Raw genomic sequence first — 14,140 nt, forward strand, 5'->3', positions numbered from 1 at the left:
AAAAGTGCTTTATGTCCTCATATGCCAAGTGGATTCTTTATGTGCCCTCATGTTTAAGAGGGAGTGGAGAGGCATATGCCCAGAGAAAGGAGTTAAGCAGAGCTGAAAACTCAGGTGGTTTAATCTTGTCTTGGGCTAGGTGAGAATGTTTTTGAAAATTCAGCATTAAAACACAAGTTTTTTAAAAATAGGATCCTGTGAAATACAACAGTAGCAGCAGCAGTTTGAATAGGACCTGTGTATTTTTTTTAAAGGAAAGTCAAAGGCCTAAGCTGCTCTCTGTAAATGCAGTAGCAGTGGTTTGAAATGTGTTCATGTATTTTCGTTAAAGAAAAAAGTGTGTAAATGCGGATCTTCAGGAGAAATCAAGCTATGATGATTTTTGACATGCAGAACTGAGGCACATAAAGTTCCACTAATACCCATGGATCTTTCAAGGCCTGTTGTGTTTGTTATTCACAAATAGAGCCTCTGAGTGAAGTCTATTAAAAACAAGGCACTATCAAACTGCATTTTGGTTACTGTTTTTATGTTTTATGCATAAACACAGATTACTTTTCCAGACTCTCTTGACCACAAGGATGTGGAATTTTAAACAGTGATAATTTCAAGGATGTTCTTTACCCTCTTAAAAAGTGAAGAGAAAAGCAGGAACAGTGTGGATCCATTTGTGTTTGGGCAGTGGGAGTACGATTCTGTTCCATGTAAAGGAAAGCTGGTTATTAATACTGGCGAGTCAAAACCAGCCGCATCGTGAAGGAATGCTGGGCCTGTCTTAATTAAACTCCTGATGATTTCATCATGGTCTTTAACAAAGCATTTTATTCCATGAGTGTTTTTATCCCTAGTGAACTGGCTTGCTATCTGCTGCTTGAGACCATCGTATTGTTTCTTTCATACTGCATGTGCGTGGGAATAGGTTCTTTTTCGTTGCTCATTTGTCTCATTCTCCACTGCAGGCATTGTGCTTTTTAAGAACAGACTTTGTCATCTTCCATTAGTCATCTGTGCTTTTGACAGGTTCTTGGAAGCAAGGTGCTAGGCTATTCGGGCATTTTGTATAACTAACTGTGGCAGTTTGTCTAGCAGAGAGTACTTTGTGTACACAGCCCGGTACCTGTGTTGCTTGGGAGTGAAGAATCATAGAATTATAGGATGGTTTGAGTTGGGAAGCACCTTAAGATCATCTAAGTCCAAGCCCCTGCCATGGGCAGGGATGCCTCACACTAGACCGTGCCGCCCAAGGCTCTGTCCAGCCTGGCTTTGAACACTGCCAGGGATTCTTTGGGCAACCTGATCCAGTGCCTCATCACCCTCACAGGGAAAAACATTTTCCTTTAACTGAGATCAAACTTAGTTTGTCCTGGCACCTTAGACTTGGCATCGGGGTGTGGACGTTCGCACTTAAAGAGCTGTTTTCTCGGTCACTAGAGAGTGCTGCCCAGTGAGGCTTTACACAGATGGAGTTTTAGGTGGGTAAGTAAGTGAGGATATCCATGTTGGTGGCACTATTCCCGAGCTTACCATGTGTAGGACATGCCCAGCTCCTGGTTTGTCGTAACACATTAGGCTTAGCATCAGGGTCTGGATGTTTGCACTTAGGGAACTGATTTCTGGGGTGCCTGAGAGATTTACCACTTCCTTGGGCAACCTGTCCTAGTACCTCACTACCCTCACAGGGAAGAACTTCCTTATATCTAACTGAGATCAAACTTGGTTTGTGCTAAGCTAAGAGTAACAAATGCTATTCAAGATGTGTGTGCAACAGGCTTTTGATAACATATTCTTATATTCTACTTTCATCTTGTTTTTTTGCTATACAGTTTGTCCACCCATAGGTGAAGCTTTGGATTTGGCTATAAGAGGGTCCTGCTTTTATACGGTTAGAAAAATAACCAGCTTTATGCCAGATCTGCAATTGTTTACTCATGAGGCTGTGCAGTTTCTCATGATCTCACTGTTGTCCATGCCGAGAACGTTGGCCAGTCGCCCCAGTGCAGCCAAGTATGAAGGTCATAGAACAGCTGCACACCTATGTTTTCCTGCCTCCTTTGGACAAACAATCATGATGAGCATAAGCTTATATACTCTACTGAATACACTGACAAAAAGCATACTTTATATCTCTCAGTCATGAGAGGGAATAAAATCTCAGCTGGGTTCCCATCCATTACAATCATAGAGTCAGCTAGGTTAGAAAAGACCTTTAAGATCATCAAGTCCAACCTTTACCCAGGACTGACAAGTGCACCACTAAACCATGTCACCAACTGTTTCGTCTACATGTTTTTTGAACACTTCCAGGGATGGTGATTCTACCACTTCCGTGGAGAACCTGTTCCAATACTTGATCGCCCTCTCTGTGAACAGATTTCTCCTAATATCCAGACTAAACCTCCCCTGGTGCAGCATGTGGGTTGTCAGTACTTTCGCTACAGTAACCAAATGTCTTTCCTTTACAGCATCTCAAGGATAAATTCTGGAATTTCATTTTCTACAAGTTCATCTTCATTTTTGGTGTGCTGAATGTTCAGACAGTGGAAGAAGTAGTGATGTGGTGCCTTTGGTTCTCTGGACTCGTATTTCTTCATCTTATGGTTCAGCTCTGCAAGGATCGCTTTGAATATGTGAGTTTTGATTGCAGGATGTTTTCTGGGACGTGCAAATTTAGTTTCTGGTTTGGGCAGTCCTTCCTGATCAATTACAAACAGATAATTTAGACCTTTTCCACACCCTGCGGCTCTGAACACGTGCACCTCCCAGTAGCTTTAAAGTGCATGTCAAGCATACTGCTTCAGTTTTCCTGTGAGACAAAGGAGCTGAAGATACTTACTTCCTTTGATAAACTGCAACTTCTGTGTACCCTGTAATTACTATTACATAACTCTGTGAGATAGTTCTCCTTAGTGAAAGAATCTTGACAGCAGAACATCCCTTAGGTTGGAGCCCTCTAGGATTGGTCCATGAAGCCTGTTTCTGTGCATTCTGCGCTCAGGTTTCAAGTTCATTTACATCTACGAAATGTTGTCTTTATACGGTGCAGCTTTCTCCATAAGCTACATCCCAGTTTCTGTTAATACTAAGTATGAATTCAGTAGAGATGCAGAAATTGAAGACTAGGCAAGGAAGAAGGAACTGGAATGTTAACAACATCTTTAAACTTACACAATGGGCGTGCATTTTCCTCATCTTCTCTGTCATGCAAGAGAAGTTTAAACTAAATTGAATCTGTGTAAATGCTTTGCATTTAATTTTTTTTTTTTTTTAATTAATATCCAGTAATGGCTGTTCCTTCACAAGAAGCTAAGCAGTAAGCTTGAAACGAGATTGGTTGGGGTTAGGAAAATGGAGTCAGAAGCAAACAAGGCAGTCATTTGGTATTTTTAGTATTGTTCAGAAAGCTGCGAAAGAACAAAGCTCATGTGGGAAAAAAGTCCTTATTACATTCCTTCTGCATTCAAAGCATGTATCGTAATTCTTTACTTGGACAAACAGTACTTGTGTGATCTGCCTCGCAGACTCAGGGGGATGTGGAGCTGAACCAGATACAAAGGAGGAAGATAAGCAATTTAAAAACAAAATGTGAATCTACTTCATCAATCAGACCAGAGGGAAGTTTTGGGCAACTCCTTCTTTCCTTGTCCTGTTCTTACCTTTCGTGCCCTGAAAATAAAGGACTGGACTACCTAAATAATTTGCCTCTTGGGTTGTCTTTCATTTCAACAACCTAGGTGTAGCCTACTGTTAAGGCAGTTTAGAGAATTAATATACTATGCATGCTATTGAATGGGACAACTATTTTCAGCAGATTCCCTCCAGGAGTCTCTAGCTACAGGCTAAATTTCCTGGGGGAGATGTCTCATTCTTCCAGAAGAAGATAGCTTTGGAAAAACTAGAGGCTGTATATTAAGGTTGGGTGTCTTTCTGGAATACATGTTTATCCTAAGCAGATGCTGTAGATTTGGTGAAGAAACTACTGTGTGGGAAAAGTGTCTATGGTCTTCTTGCACAGGTGATCTAGACATTGCATCAGATAATGTAATGATCCCTTTTGGCTTTAAAAGGTTGGTGACTGTAAATGACAGCGAAATGAATGAGACTTTGGGATGGCGTCTGGTTTTAGCTTTATCCTGCGTCATCTATTACTGCATTGTATGGTTGAGGTCGTGAAATTGGTTTTATTCTAGAAAGCAAAATATTTTCCTGGATGAGGACTTGTTTGATGAGGTGACTATGGAAGGCAGGGTGGATGTAGTATTTTAAACCTGCTCTGTGTTTATGTATTTGTGTTGCAGCTTTCCTTTTCTCCTACCACACCCATGAGCAGCCACATCAGAGTCCTGACCCTGCTCATAGCCATGCTCCTGTCCTGCTGTGGATTAGCCCTCATCTGTGGTGTTATTGGCTACTCTCATGGCATGCACACATTGGCTTTCATGGCAGCAGAGGTGAGACTTCCTTCATATGTGTTGTGGTTTCTGCTTTGCTTTTCACGCCTTACGCAAGAGTATCTTGGCATGCAGTGGGTTTTCTTTTACTTTCTCACAAGGAAGAAATTCTGAAGATGCCCTTTCGTGTTTTGGAGTAGTTGCCAAGTCTGCATGCTTTCTCTCTTTAGAGTTTAAGCCTTCAAAAACTCTTTGTCTGAAGGAGAGAATGAGAGGATAAATCCTTAAGATAATGCTGAAACCAAATATGAAAAAAGTAAAGGTTGTGCTTCAGGAGCATTGCAAGAAGGGTTTGTTAAAATGGCTGCTAGGAAGGGAGGGAGTGTGTATAAAAGTGTAATATGCAAATGTGCATCTCAGCCTGTTCCTTTGAGGTTGTATTTCCTATTTAATTTCTCCCCAAAAAGAACAAGACGATGTTTGTGCCAAGAGTAGTGTCTCACCTGGGATGAGCAACATGTGTTTGTGCACTCCTCAACCTTTGGCATCAGGGAGTAAACAATATGTCTTTTGGAGTGAATATCAGTATGTTTCTAATGTTATGGTGGGTTATTGCTCTCTGCCTGAGAAAGTGATAATCTTCAGCAGTGCAGAGGTGTCGTGGTTTAAGCCCAGCTGGTAACTCAGAACCACGCAGCCGCTCAATCACCCCCCTGCCCCCTTCTTCCTCCACCTGTTCCCAGAGGGATGGGGAGGAGAACTGAAAGGATGTAACTCCTGCGGGTTGAGATAAGAGCAGTCCAGTAACTAGGGTATAACACAAACCCACTACTATTGCCACCAATAATAATAGTGATAAGAGAAGTAACAGGGGAAGAGAATACAACTGCTCACCACCTCCCAACCAATACCCAGCCCGACCCTAGCAGTGATCTAGTCCTTCCGGGTAACTGCCCCCAGTTTATATAGTGGGCATGACGTGCTGTGGTATGGAATACCTCTTTGACTAGTTTGGGTCAGGTGTCCTATCTCTGCTTCCTCCCGGCTTCCCCTCCTCCCTGGCAGAGCATAAGACTCAGAAAGTCCTTGGTCAGAGTAAACACTACTGAGCAGCAACTGAAAACATTGGTGTTATCAGCACTGTTCCCAGGCCGAAAGTCAAAAACACAGCACTGCACCAGCTACTAAGAAGGAGAAAACTGACTGCTACTGCTGAACCCAGGACAGTATCCACCCCTTATTCCATACCATTCATGTCATGCTCAGATCCCACATTTTTCAATATACCATCACTCTTGTCTGATATGTGTATATATATATACACACACATATATAATCAGTATAATTGGCAAGTCAGTTGTGTTAGCACATCTTGGTACAGATAACAAGTAGCATGTATGGTTTGGTTTTCTTATCCTATCTTGAACTCATACTTGGAGTTAGTCAGCTGATAGTGGGATAATATGGTGCTGGTCACACCACAGTTCAGTTATTTCACATGTCAGCTTACTTTTCAAGAAATAAGAGAATATGCAAGGCCAGATTTGTAACTACACAGTGGAAGGGTATTGAAGATTTGCATCTCTAATAGGTAGGGTCTTGGTGGTGGTGTATCTCTTATCTTGATGTGGCAGAAGGATGCATTGGCTGTGTGTTAGCGTGGTGTAAGTTTATCAGGGAATGTTGCAGCAGCCAAGGGTTGCCTTGTTGATGCTGTGGTGATGTATGTGTTTTGGGTTGCAGGATGTGGCCTAGCTATTTATTTCACTTAGAGCTGTTCTGTCTGCTCATGAACAAAGGAGTGGCTCAGTCAGCAGAAGTGTGTGGTGCTGAACTAAGCCATGGATCCACACATCCTGCTGTGCTGCTGGTGAACAGCAGAGGAAGTTTGTGGGGAAGGGGTAGGAAGGGGTCTCCCACCCTTGTTCGCAACTACTGGTGTTTGAGGATACTCCTGAGCTGAGGGTTGTGCAAGTCTGTTGGGTTTGATAGCCTCAGGTGGACTGTGGAAATTTGTCTGATTGTTTATTGAACTCATTTGTACTTTGGCCTCCACAGTATCCAAAGGCAACAAATTCCACATTTAACTCAGCTTTGTGTACACAAAAGAGCTCTCTTAGTTGTTCTGAATCTTCTGTCTGATAATGTCCTTGGCTGTCATCTCATACATTTATGGTGAAAAACTGCAAAGAATCATTCCGTTTACTCTTCTTCATACCGTTTGTGATTTTATAGACCTTCCTCCTGTTCCTTTTCTGACTTTCCTTCCAAGCTAAAAAATTCTATTCTGTTCAGTCTTTCCTTATTTCATCTTGCCCTTTCATTAACATTTTAGATACGCGTCATCTGGATTGGGCAACTGTGAGTAGTTCATTTGATTTTAATACCCAGCAGTTATGTAAGTGGAATAAAACATTTAGGCTTCTCTCTGTAGAGGTACTAGCAGTGACACCTCACGGCAGTCCTCAAGCTCTTGGCAGAAAGCATTAAATCTTGGAAACTAAAATGTTTTCCTGGTGGTGGCTTGCGTTATGCTGTTCAAGAGAGGCCCTGCCAAGTGTATTCCATTAGTATGTATTTAATTACATTAAGTTACATTAAGCTATTCATCTCTCTCCTGACTCTGCAGACATTGATTTAGTTTTTCCCGTGTTTTAGTTAGGCTTCCCTTGTTCTGGATTGTTTGTCAGTATTTTCTTTCCTGCAAAGGATAGATATGAAATGTTCAAATGCCCAGAGGAGGTTGAATAGGAACAGTCTTTCTGACTATACATTGAGCTTTTTTGTCTTGCTATGTGGTATTTGAGAATTCCAGTATAGCAAGTAGTGTCCAACCTGTCTATGTACCTTTTTTATTGTAAGAAGGAATTACTCCATTCCTGTAGTAGCCATCCTCTGATCCCGTTTCATACATCTGAGTTAAGGCCATATGATGATAGTGATATTCAAATCTTAGAATTGCACCTTGCAAATATTTTCCTGCAAGGCTTCTCATGCTGCATCCGTTATCCCTGGATTTGAGTGCCTTCCAGTTGTGTGCTAATCTGCATGACTAGTATCTGTCAGTATCACAGAGTCTATGGGGAATAAGTGGTTCGTTTTGAGCAGAGCAAGAGCTCTTGAGGTGTCGGTACTGAAAATGGCCTGCTGTACATTTAGAATCTCAGATTGTGGAGTTGTGTGACTTGAGAGGCAGTGTTCTACTTCCTGCCAAGCATTTCTCATGTCAGAATGCTGAAACGCATTTCTGGAAACAGTGGAGGAATCAGAGACCAGGGCCTTGATGCAAGCTGCAGTAGCTCGTCCTTTTAATTTTGATCCTACTGCTGTCTCACCACTAACCAGCGTAAATCATGTCTTTGAAATACTAACTTCTCAATGGTTGCAAAGACTAGACTTTTCAGATTTCTGTCTGATAGATGTCTTCCTTGTTGGAGACCCTATGACAGGGGTACTGGTTTTGACACAGATTATGCTCAGCGGCATATCCATCAAGCAGCTCAGGTAATCATTCTGTTTCACCAGTTGCATGTTTAGAATTTAGATGTATTTACTTGTCCTCTGTGGTCTGTCCAATGTTTCCCTATAGCCAAAGACCTTGTTTGAATAAGGTGTAATCTTATACCCACGTGCAGGGGAGCAGGAGGCAGAATAGGGTCTCGTAATCTGCCTTGCAGGAGCAGCTACTGTGCTTATTTAACTTTTTATATGGAAGATGTTTGTAATGAGAACAGCAGACCATGCTAGGTAACTTGCTGTTACCTTCTTCATGTGTTTTTTGTGTTACTTGAGTGATGTGAACATCTTATCCTGAAGCCCTGCTATGGACAAAAGATTGCACTAGTAAATAGTCATAGGAACACTTTAAAGGCAATTAGTAAACAGTTAGCAGGTATGTTGGATATTACTAGGGGTTAAATACATATAGAAGCATTTTATGCTTTTTACAAATGGAAAAAACCCCATCCAAACCAACTGCTTTATTGCTATATTGGGAAGTTTGTGGTTTTGATAGTTCTTCCATACTTGTTTTTAATGCTTATGCTTGAAAGCATGCCATCAGACCAGTTTTGCAGAAATGGTTTCAGTTGCTCATTCTAAATCCCCTGCATCTTGGTGTCAGTTGACTCCTGCTAACTACAGGGCAGGCTCTGAAGGGTTTGTCCTGTTCCATTTTCTTTCACTGGGAGGATACAATGAGGGGATGGGGCACTGTGGGCCTGGTAGGTTAGAGAGGTGATGAACCTGTATTTCTTAGGTGATAAGAGCCGTGGAAATGTGGTCTGGTATTCTGGAATCATTTCTGATAGACTTTTTTCTCTGTACTTAGGCTAGAGAGGTACGCACAATTAAAGGCAGAAGTTACTTTTGCAGCCTTCACATCTCAGCCAAGGGGGGAAATAATTTGAAAGTGCTTCTGTGGTTCTTCCTCAAATTCCTGCTACTATTTGATTCTTCAAATTTTTCTTGAGCAGTGGTCAAGAGAGATTGTGGTCTCAACACTCATTGAGTGGTAGGAACTGAAAAAGATAATACATTCTATGTAATGGGGGAAAAAAAAAAGAGACGTAACAGCAGTGATGCTAGTGCTCCAAGAGCATTGTGTGCCCCAGAACAATTTCTTGCATATTTATTTATAAGCTTCATGTTTGTCACAGGTATATTGTGCACACAGTTGTCTGTGGTGACCATTGGAACTTGTTAATATGCTGCAATAAATGCGTTTTAGCCCTTTAGCTGCTGCCTCTGGACCACTATCCCTGCTGGAATGTTAATGTATCCTTTATTTCCTTTTTCTCCTCTTTTGCAGTCTCTGCTTGTGACAGTTAGAACCACTCATGTGATTTTACGGTGAGTAGCTCATGTTTTGCAGGATGGTTGTTGAAGAAGGTGGTGACTATCGTGTGTTGATCTAAGAGGTGTATGTAACTACTTTGTTAAATTGCAAAAGCACATTTGGCAGTGGGCAAAGGTGGTTAACTTTAGCCTGTGCTATTTTTAAGCATGAATTCTGCAGTGCATGGATAGCTTTAGTGGGTGCTAATAGCTCGAGGCATGGTTTAAAATGGATTGGTGCTATTGTATGAGGGTTAATACATGTTACTTAATGTCATCCTACCGGAATGTACAACTACTACCATTACTACAACTACTACAACTTCTGCTTTGGAAGAGTAGCATGCCTGTGTATCTGTAATGCATGTGTGTGTGCAGGTGTAGAATGTGACATGTAGAGCAGAACCTCTTGGTCTGGGTCACTCCTGGCAGTTTGGGTCTGTCACCAAACTGCAATGCTTCACCTGGGAAACACCTCATGTACTGAAAAGTCTGGGTCTGTAGTTACTAAAATCCCTTTTTTGGTACATGCAGAAATTTTTAGCAAATGCAACATCTTTGTCAGCTGGTGGTATTTGTAATGCAGTGTGGGCTGAGCATTGATTGATTGCTTTTTGTCTTTTTAAAATGTTGCTGTTTGAAACAGTAACATTAAAGAAAAGTCCCTAAGGAACGTAAAAAGTGTGGGCACTGGGCTCAGGAGGGGCAAAGAATCCATATCCAAAAACTGTAAAATGGAGAAAATGGTTTGAATGCTAGAGGTTTAACAAAAAGACAGAATAATGTTAATTTCTCTGCTCTTACAGGTATGTAATTCACCTCTGGGATCTCAGCCATGAAGGAATGTGGGAGGGCAAAGGCACTTACGTCTACTACACCGATTTTGTCATGGAGCTCACCTTGCTTTCACTGGACTTGATGCATCACATTCATATGCTGGTATGAAATACTGGATGTAAGGTTGAGCACATAGACTGGCCTTAAAATAAAGGGTACTGGGTGTATGTATTTTATATATTTTTTTGTTTTTCTTATTTTATTTAAATAAAGAGGAAAATGTATGGGGGTGGTTTCTGACATTCTTTACTCTTGTGTAATTGGAGTACTCACAAATAACTTTGTTATGCAGTATTAACTACTGTGTAACAACCTTTTTAATAGGTGTTTAATTAGCTTTGCTGTTAAGTAATACCAGCCTGACTTATTGTCATTGGCAGCAGGGGACATAAAGTTGCACAGGACCAAATACAGTTTATTCTTATTATAAATGCTGTGCTGCTTAAGTTGTATCTGAAGATGGAGTGGTAATACCTGTGAACATAGAATCCTCACCTGGTTTGGGTTGGAAGAGACCTTAAAGCTCATCCGGTTTTGACCCGTTGCCACAGGCAGGGACACCTTCTAGTGGACCAGGTTGCTCCCAGCCTCGTCCAATGTGGCTATGTGTGGTTAGTCGGAATGTCTCAGTGAAAGAAAAATTCTTCATTTCTGGTTTCTCAGTTTCGTTTCCTTGTAAGACCTGGTGCAATTCCTTGTGGTAGTTTCTAATCACCTTTCTTTTTTTTCCTGAAGCTGTTTGGTAATATTTGGTTGTCAATGGCAAGCCTTGTGATTTTCATGCAGCTACGCTACCTGTTTCACGAGGTTCAGCGAAGAATACGGCGGCATAAGAACTACCTCCGTGTAGTGGGAAATATGGAAGCTAGGTGAGCCTTTTATTTGCCCTGTGATCTTGGAGAGAGGAGTCTGATGAGGAAGTTGGGATTCCTTTAGGTTCCTTTCATACTGATGACAGTGTAAGCTGGAGAGATGCAGTCTTGCAAATCCAGCACTTAAGTCTTTACCCTTAGAGTGTGTTTTTACCCATTTTATTTGTTACTGGGGACACACTTCCTGGTTTTAACAGATACATAGGATTGACTTTTGTAGTAGCAGTATTACTGGTAAACTATTACTGGCAACACGTGAACTCCTCAGACCAGCTTTTCTCTCCTGCATTCTCTTGTCACCCCCCCAGGATAGTATACATAAGCTCTACAGAACTCTGCTTGTTTTAGTTGTCAGATACTGGTTTTGGCTGTGATAGAAATAAATGCTTTTAATTTCATTAGTCCATACTATTCAGATATTGGAATCAAAATACTAATTACAGTCTGCTTTTGGCTTTAGGTATATATTTGTTAAACCTGAAGCCAACTCTGAAAGACTCTGTACTTGTAGGGGAGCTGAGAGCACTTGGAGATTACTTTAGTCCATACCCCTGTAGTGAGGCCATCTAGAGGAACTGGGAGGCCTGCTAAAACCTAGTATTGTGCCAGATAGGACTGCATCTCTGATCCCATGTTTTCATAACTCAGCCATGACCTTAATGGCTTCAAGAACAGCAGGGAGTTTTGCTCTTTCTTCACATTGCTGTACCATTTTCCTTGTGGACTTCAGTGGGTTTGACTAGCTCTGATGCCTTCTGCTGTAGTCCAAATGGAGAAAGAAGAGTCTAACTTATCCAGAAATTCATAAGGTGTTGTTTTTTTTTTTTTTTTTTTTTTTTTTTTTTTTTTTTTTTTTTGTGAGAAGTCATTTAATGGCTGTAATGTCAGGTTAAGAGCTACATAATAAAGTTCATCCACCATGCTTCATCTCTTTTCAGTAAGATGCAGCCGCTAAACCCCTTTAAGCTGTTTACAAACCTGTTTTGAGTTGCAGGTGCCTCAGACTTCTTGTCTGAGTGACTTGATGTGTTTCTGTCATTCTAATTTTTCTGGAAGAACCACATTCTAGCTTCCTCTTGAACCTGCCAACGGCAGCAAGCTCCCTGCCTGTCTGTAGTTGTTCTTCAGATATATTCCACACCAGCAGTACTGTGAAATGTTGTTACATGGTTCATCTCTCTATTGTCTGTGTTTGATTGCTACGTAGTAGCTGCTTGCGTGGTACTGTGGTTTAAAAAGAAGATAAAGGATTAAAGATAAATGGGGGTTGGCAAAATCTGAGACCAAAATTGGTCAGACCATACATGCTTTTCATCCCAAGAAGACATCTTAATGGGTACGGCTGTTAGAATTCATTTAGAAAAATTACATAAGCCAAATCTAGACAGATTATAACTTGAGGTTCTCAACCTTATCATACGTCTTGGAAGATACTAAGTAAAAGCTTTTTGCGCTTGGGATGTATGGGCTATGCCAAAAAAAAAAAGTGTCTGTCAGAAAAGTTAGCATGGAGGATAAGGCTTTCTCAGTGTGGGATCCTCTAGACAGGAGGCCATGCTGAGCTGGTGTACTCATTACTTCTGTCTCTTCTTTTTTCTTCTTTGTAGGTTTGCAGTTGCAACACCGGAGGAGCTAGCAGCCAATAATGATGATTGTGCCATTTGCTGGGACTCCATGCAGTTTGCTCGCAAACTCCCTTGTGGGCACTTCTTCCACAAGTATGTTTCTGGGGCTGGAGAGGGTGCACCTGACTGTAGAAAGGGAGGGAGCTATGAGCATGTCTGAAAGTTACAGCAGGATGGCAAGTAATGAACCATCAGCAGAATTGTGCATGCTTACTGCCTGGGTCATCTTGTTCTTCTTCTAATAACAAAGCACAAAGTCATGTTCCCATCGATTGTTTCCATGTTTGAGTTGTTTCATCTGTTGCATTCTTTCCCCCCCCCAAACTAAGAGTATGCATCTTGTCAACTAATGGGAGGTAGTGTTGAGTTATAGTATCTCAGTTACAAGTCTGTATCCTGCCTTGCTGTGTAGCTGCTTGGTAAAGCACATTTTTTTGCCCTTACTTTATCCTTCTCATCAGCTATTCCATGAGGGTGTGTTGATTTTTGGGTGAGGAAGAAAGAGTGGAGTTAGATCCGCAAGTAACTTCCAGATACCAGCTTTAAAAAGAGAACAGGGAATATTTTTATATAATGTGGTGCTTGCATATTGATGGGGCCCCAAGGACAGTTGTGAAGGCCAGGTCTGATTAAATGATTTCATGGGATGATGAGTCCATCTGGGCTGTAAAAGAGGGTGACCAAATTAGCTGTAGAGGCCCCTAAGCAGCTGTTAGTTGGAACTGAAAGGCTTTTGGCCAAAGTATCTCTCTATATACCGTGTCTTACACTCAGCAGGTAGTGAATAGTAGCAGCTGCTTGTGGAGACAGTGTGCTGTGGTAGATGTTCTTTCCTTAGATCTTCTGTAGCAGTGTTTACATTTTCATACTTGTGGTTAAACATGAAAGGAGATACAGGGATTGAATCAGGAGTTCCTGAAGTTCCATGTGATTAATGTGCATGGTTCATTAGATTGCCCCTGTTCCACTATATAAGCAAGTTACTTTCTGCAAATAGTGTTTTACTTTTCTGGTAACTGTCAAACCAAAGGTTGTAGTATGTGTGCTAATTTGTTGTCATTTGTGACAACCTTGCCATAAATATTTATATGTGTTCCAAGAAGCCTCTAATGAGATAATGTGCCTCTGTAGCAGACTCCTATTCCAATGCTGCTGAATCATATGAATATCTCGTCACCTACTGAGCACTTGAGAAGCCCAAGGTCTTCTCTTCAGAATTGTCTGTATCTGAAAGAATCCTTCTGTATTTTTTTCTGAAGCTGTCCTGGGTTCAGCAGTAGCAGTCAGTTTTTCTCCTTTTTAGTAGCTGTTGCAGCACTGTGTTTTTGACTTTCAGCCTCGGAACAAAGCTGATAACAACTGATGTTTAGACTGACCAAAGACTTTGTGAGTCTCATGCTCTGCCAGGGAGGAGGAGGGGCCGGGAGGAAGCAGGGACAGGGCGCCTGACCCAAACTAGCCAAGGAGGTATTCCATATCACAGCACGTCATGCCCGGGGATGTAACTGGGAGCTACCCGGAAGGGCACGTCCTCTTTTCGGTCGGGCTCTTTTCCGGCGAGCGGTATCATATTTTCTTCCCT

The 14,140-nt window shown here is 41.6% G+C and overlaps 1 protein-coding gene across 5 annotated transcripts in view; it reads left to right on the forward strand.

The window, feature by feature from the left end:
• Positions 1-14,140, forward strand: part of AMFR (autocrine motility factor receptor) — a 35,932-nt gene that overhangs the window by 2,286 nt on the left and 19,506 nt on the right. For 4 of the 5 annotated variants that reach the window (XR_013958737.1, XM_080637537.1, XM_080637540.1 and 1 more), the window contains exons 3-8: positions 2,463-2,627; positions 4,296-4,448; positions 9,199-9,239; positions 10,031-10,163; positions 10,797-10,930; positions 12,541-12,651. Coding sequence is in view for 4 of the 5 variants with exons in the window: in XM_080637537.1 (XP_080493663.1) it covers positions 2,463-2,627; positions 4,296-4,448; positions 9,199-9,239; positions 10,031-10,163; positions 10,797-10,930; positions 12,541-12,651 (737 nt within the window). In the remaining variant the exon portion in view is untranslated. The remainder of the gene's footprint in view (positions 1-2,462; positions 2,628-4,295; positions 4,449-9,198; positions 9,240-10,030; positions 10,164-10,796; positions 10,931-12,540; positions 12,652-14,140) is intronic. The other variant, XM_080637538.1, reaches the window with a different exon arrangement.

Source organism: Psittacula echo (genome assembly GCF_963264785.1).
Source record: "Psittacula echo genome assembly, chromosome: Z".
Taxonomy (NCBI): Eukaryota; Metazoa; Chordata; class Aves; order Psittaciformes; family Psittacidae; genus Psittacula; species Psittacula echo.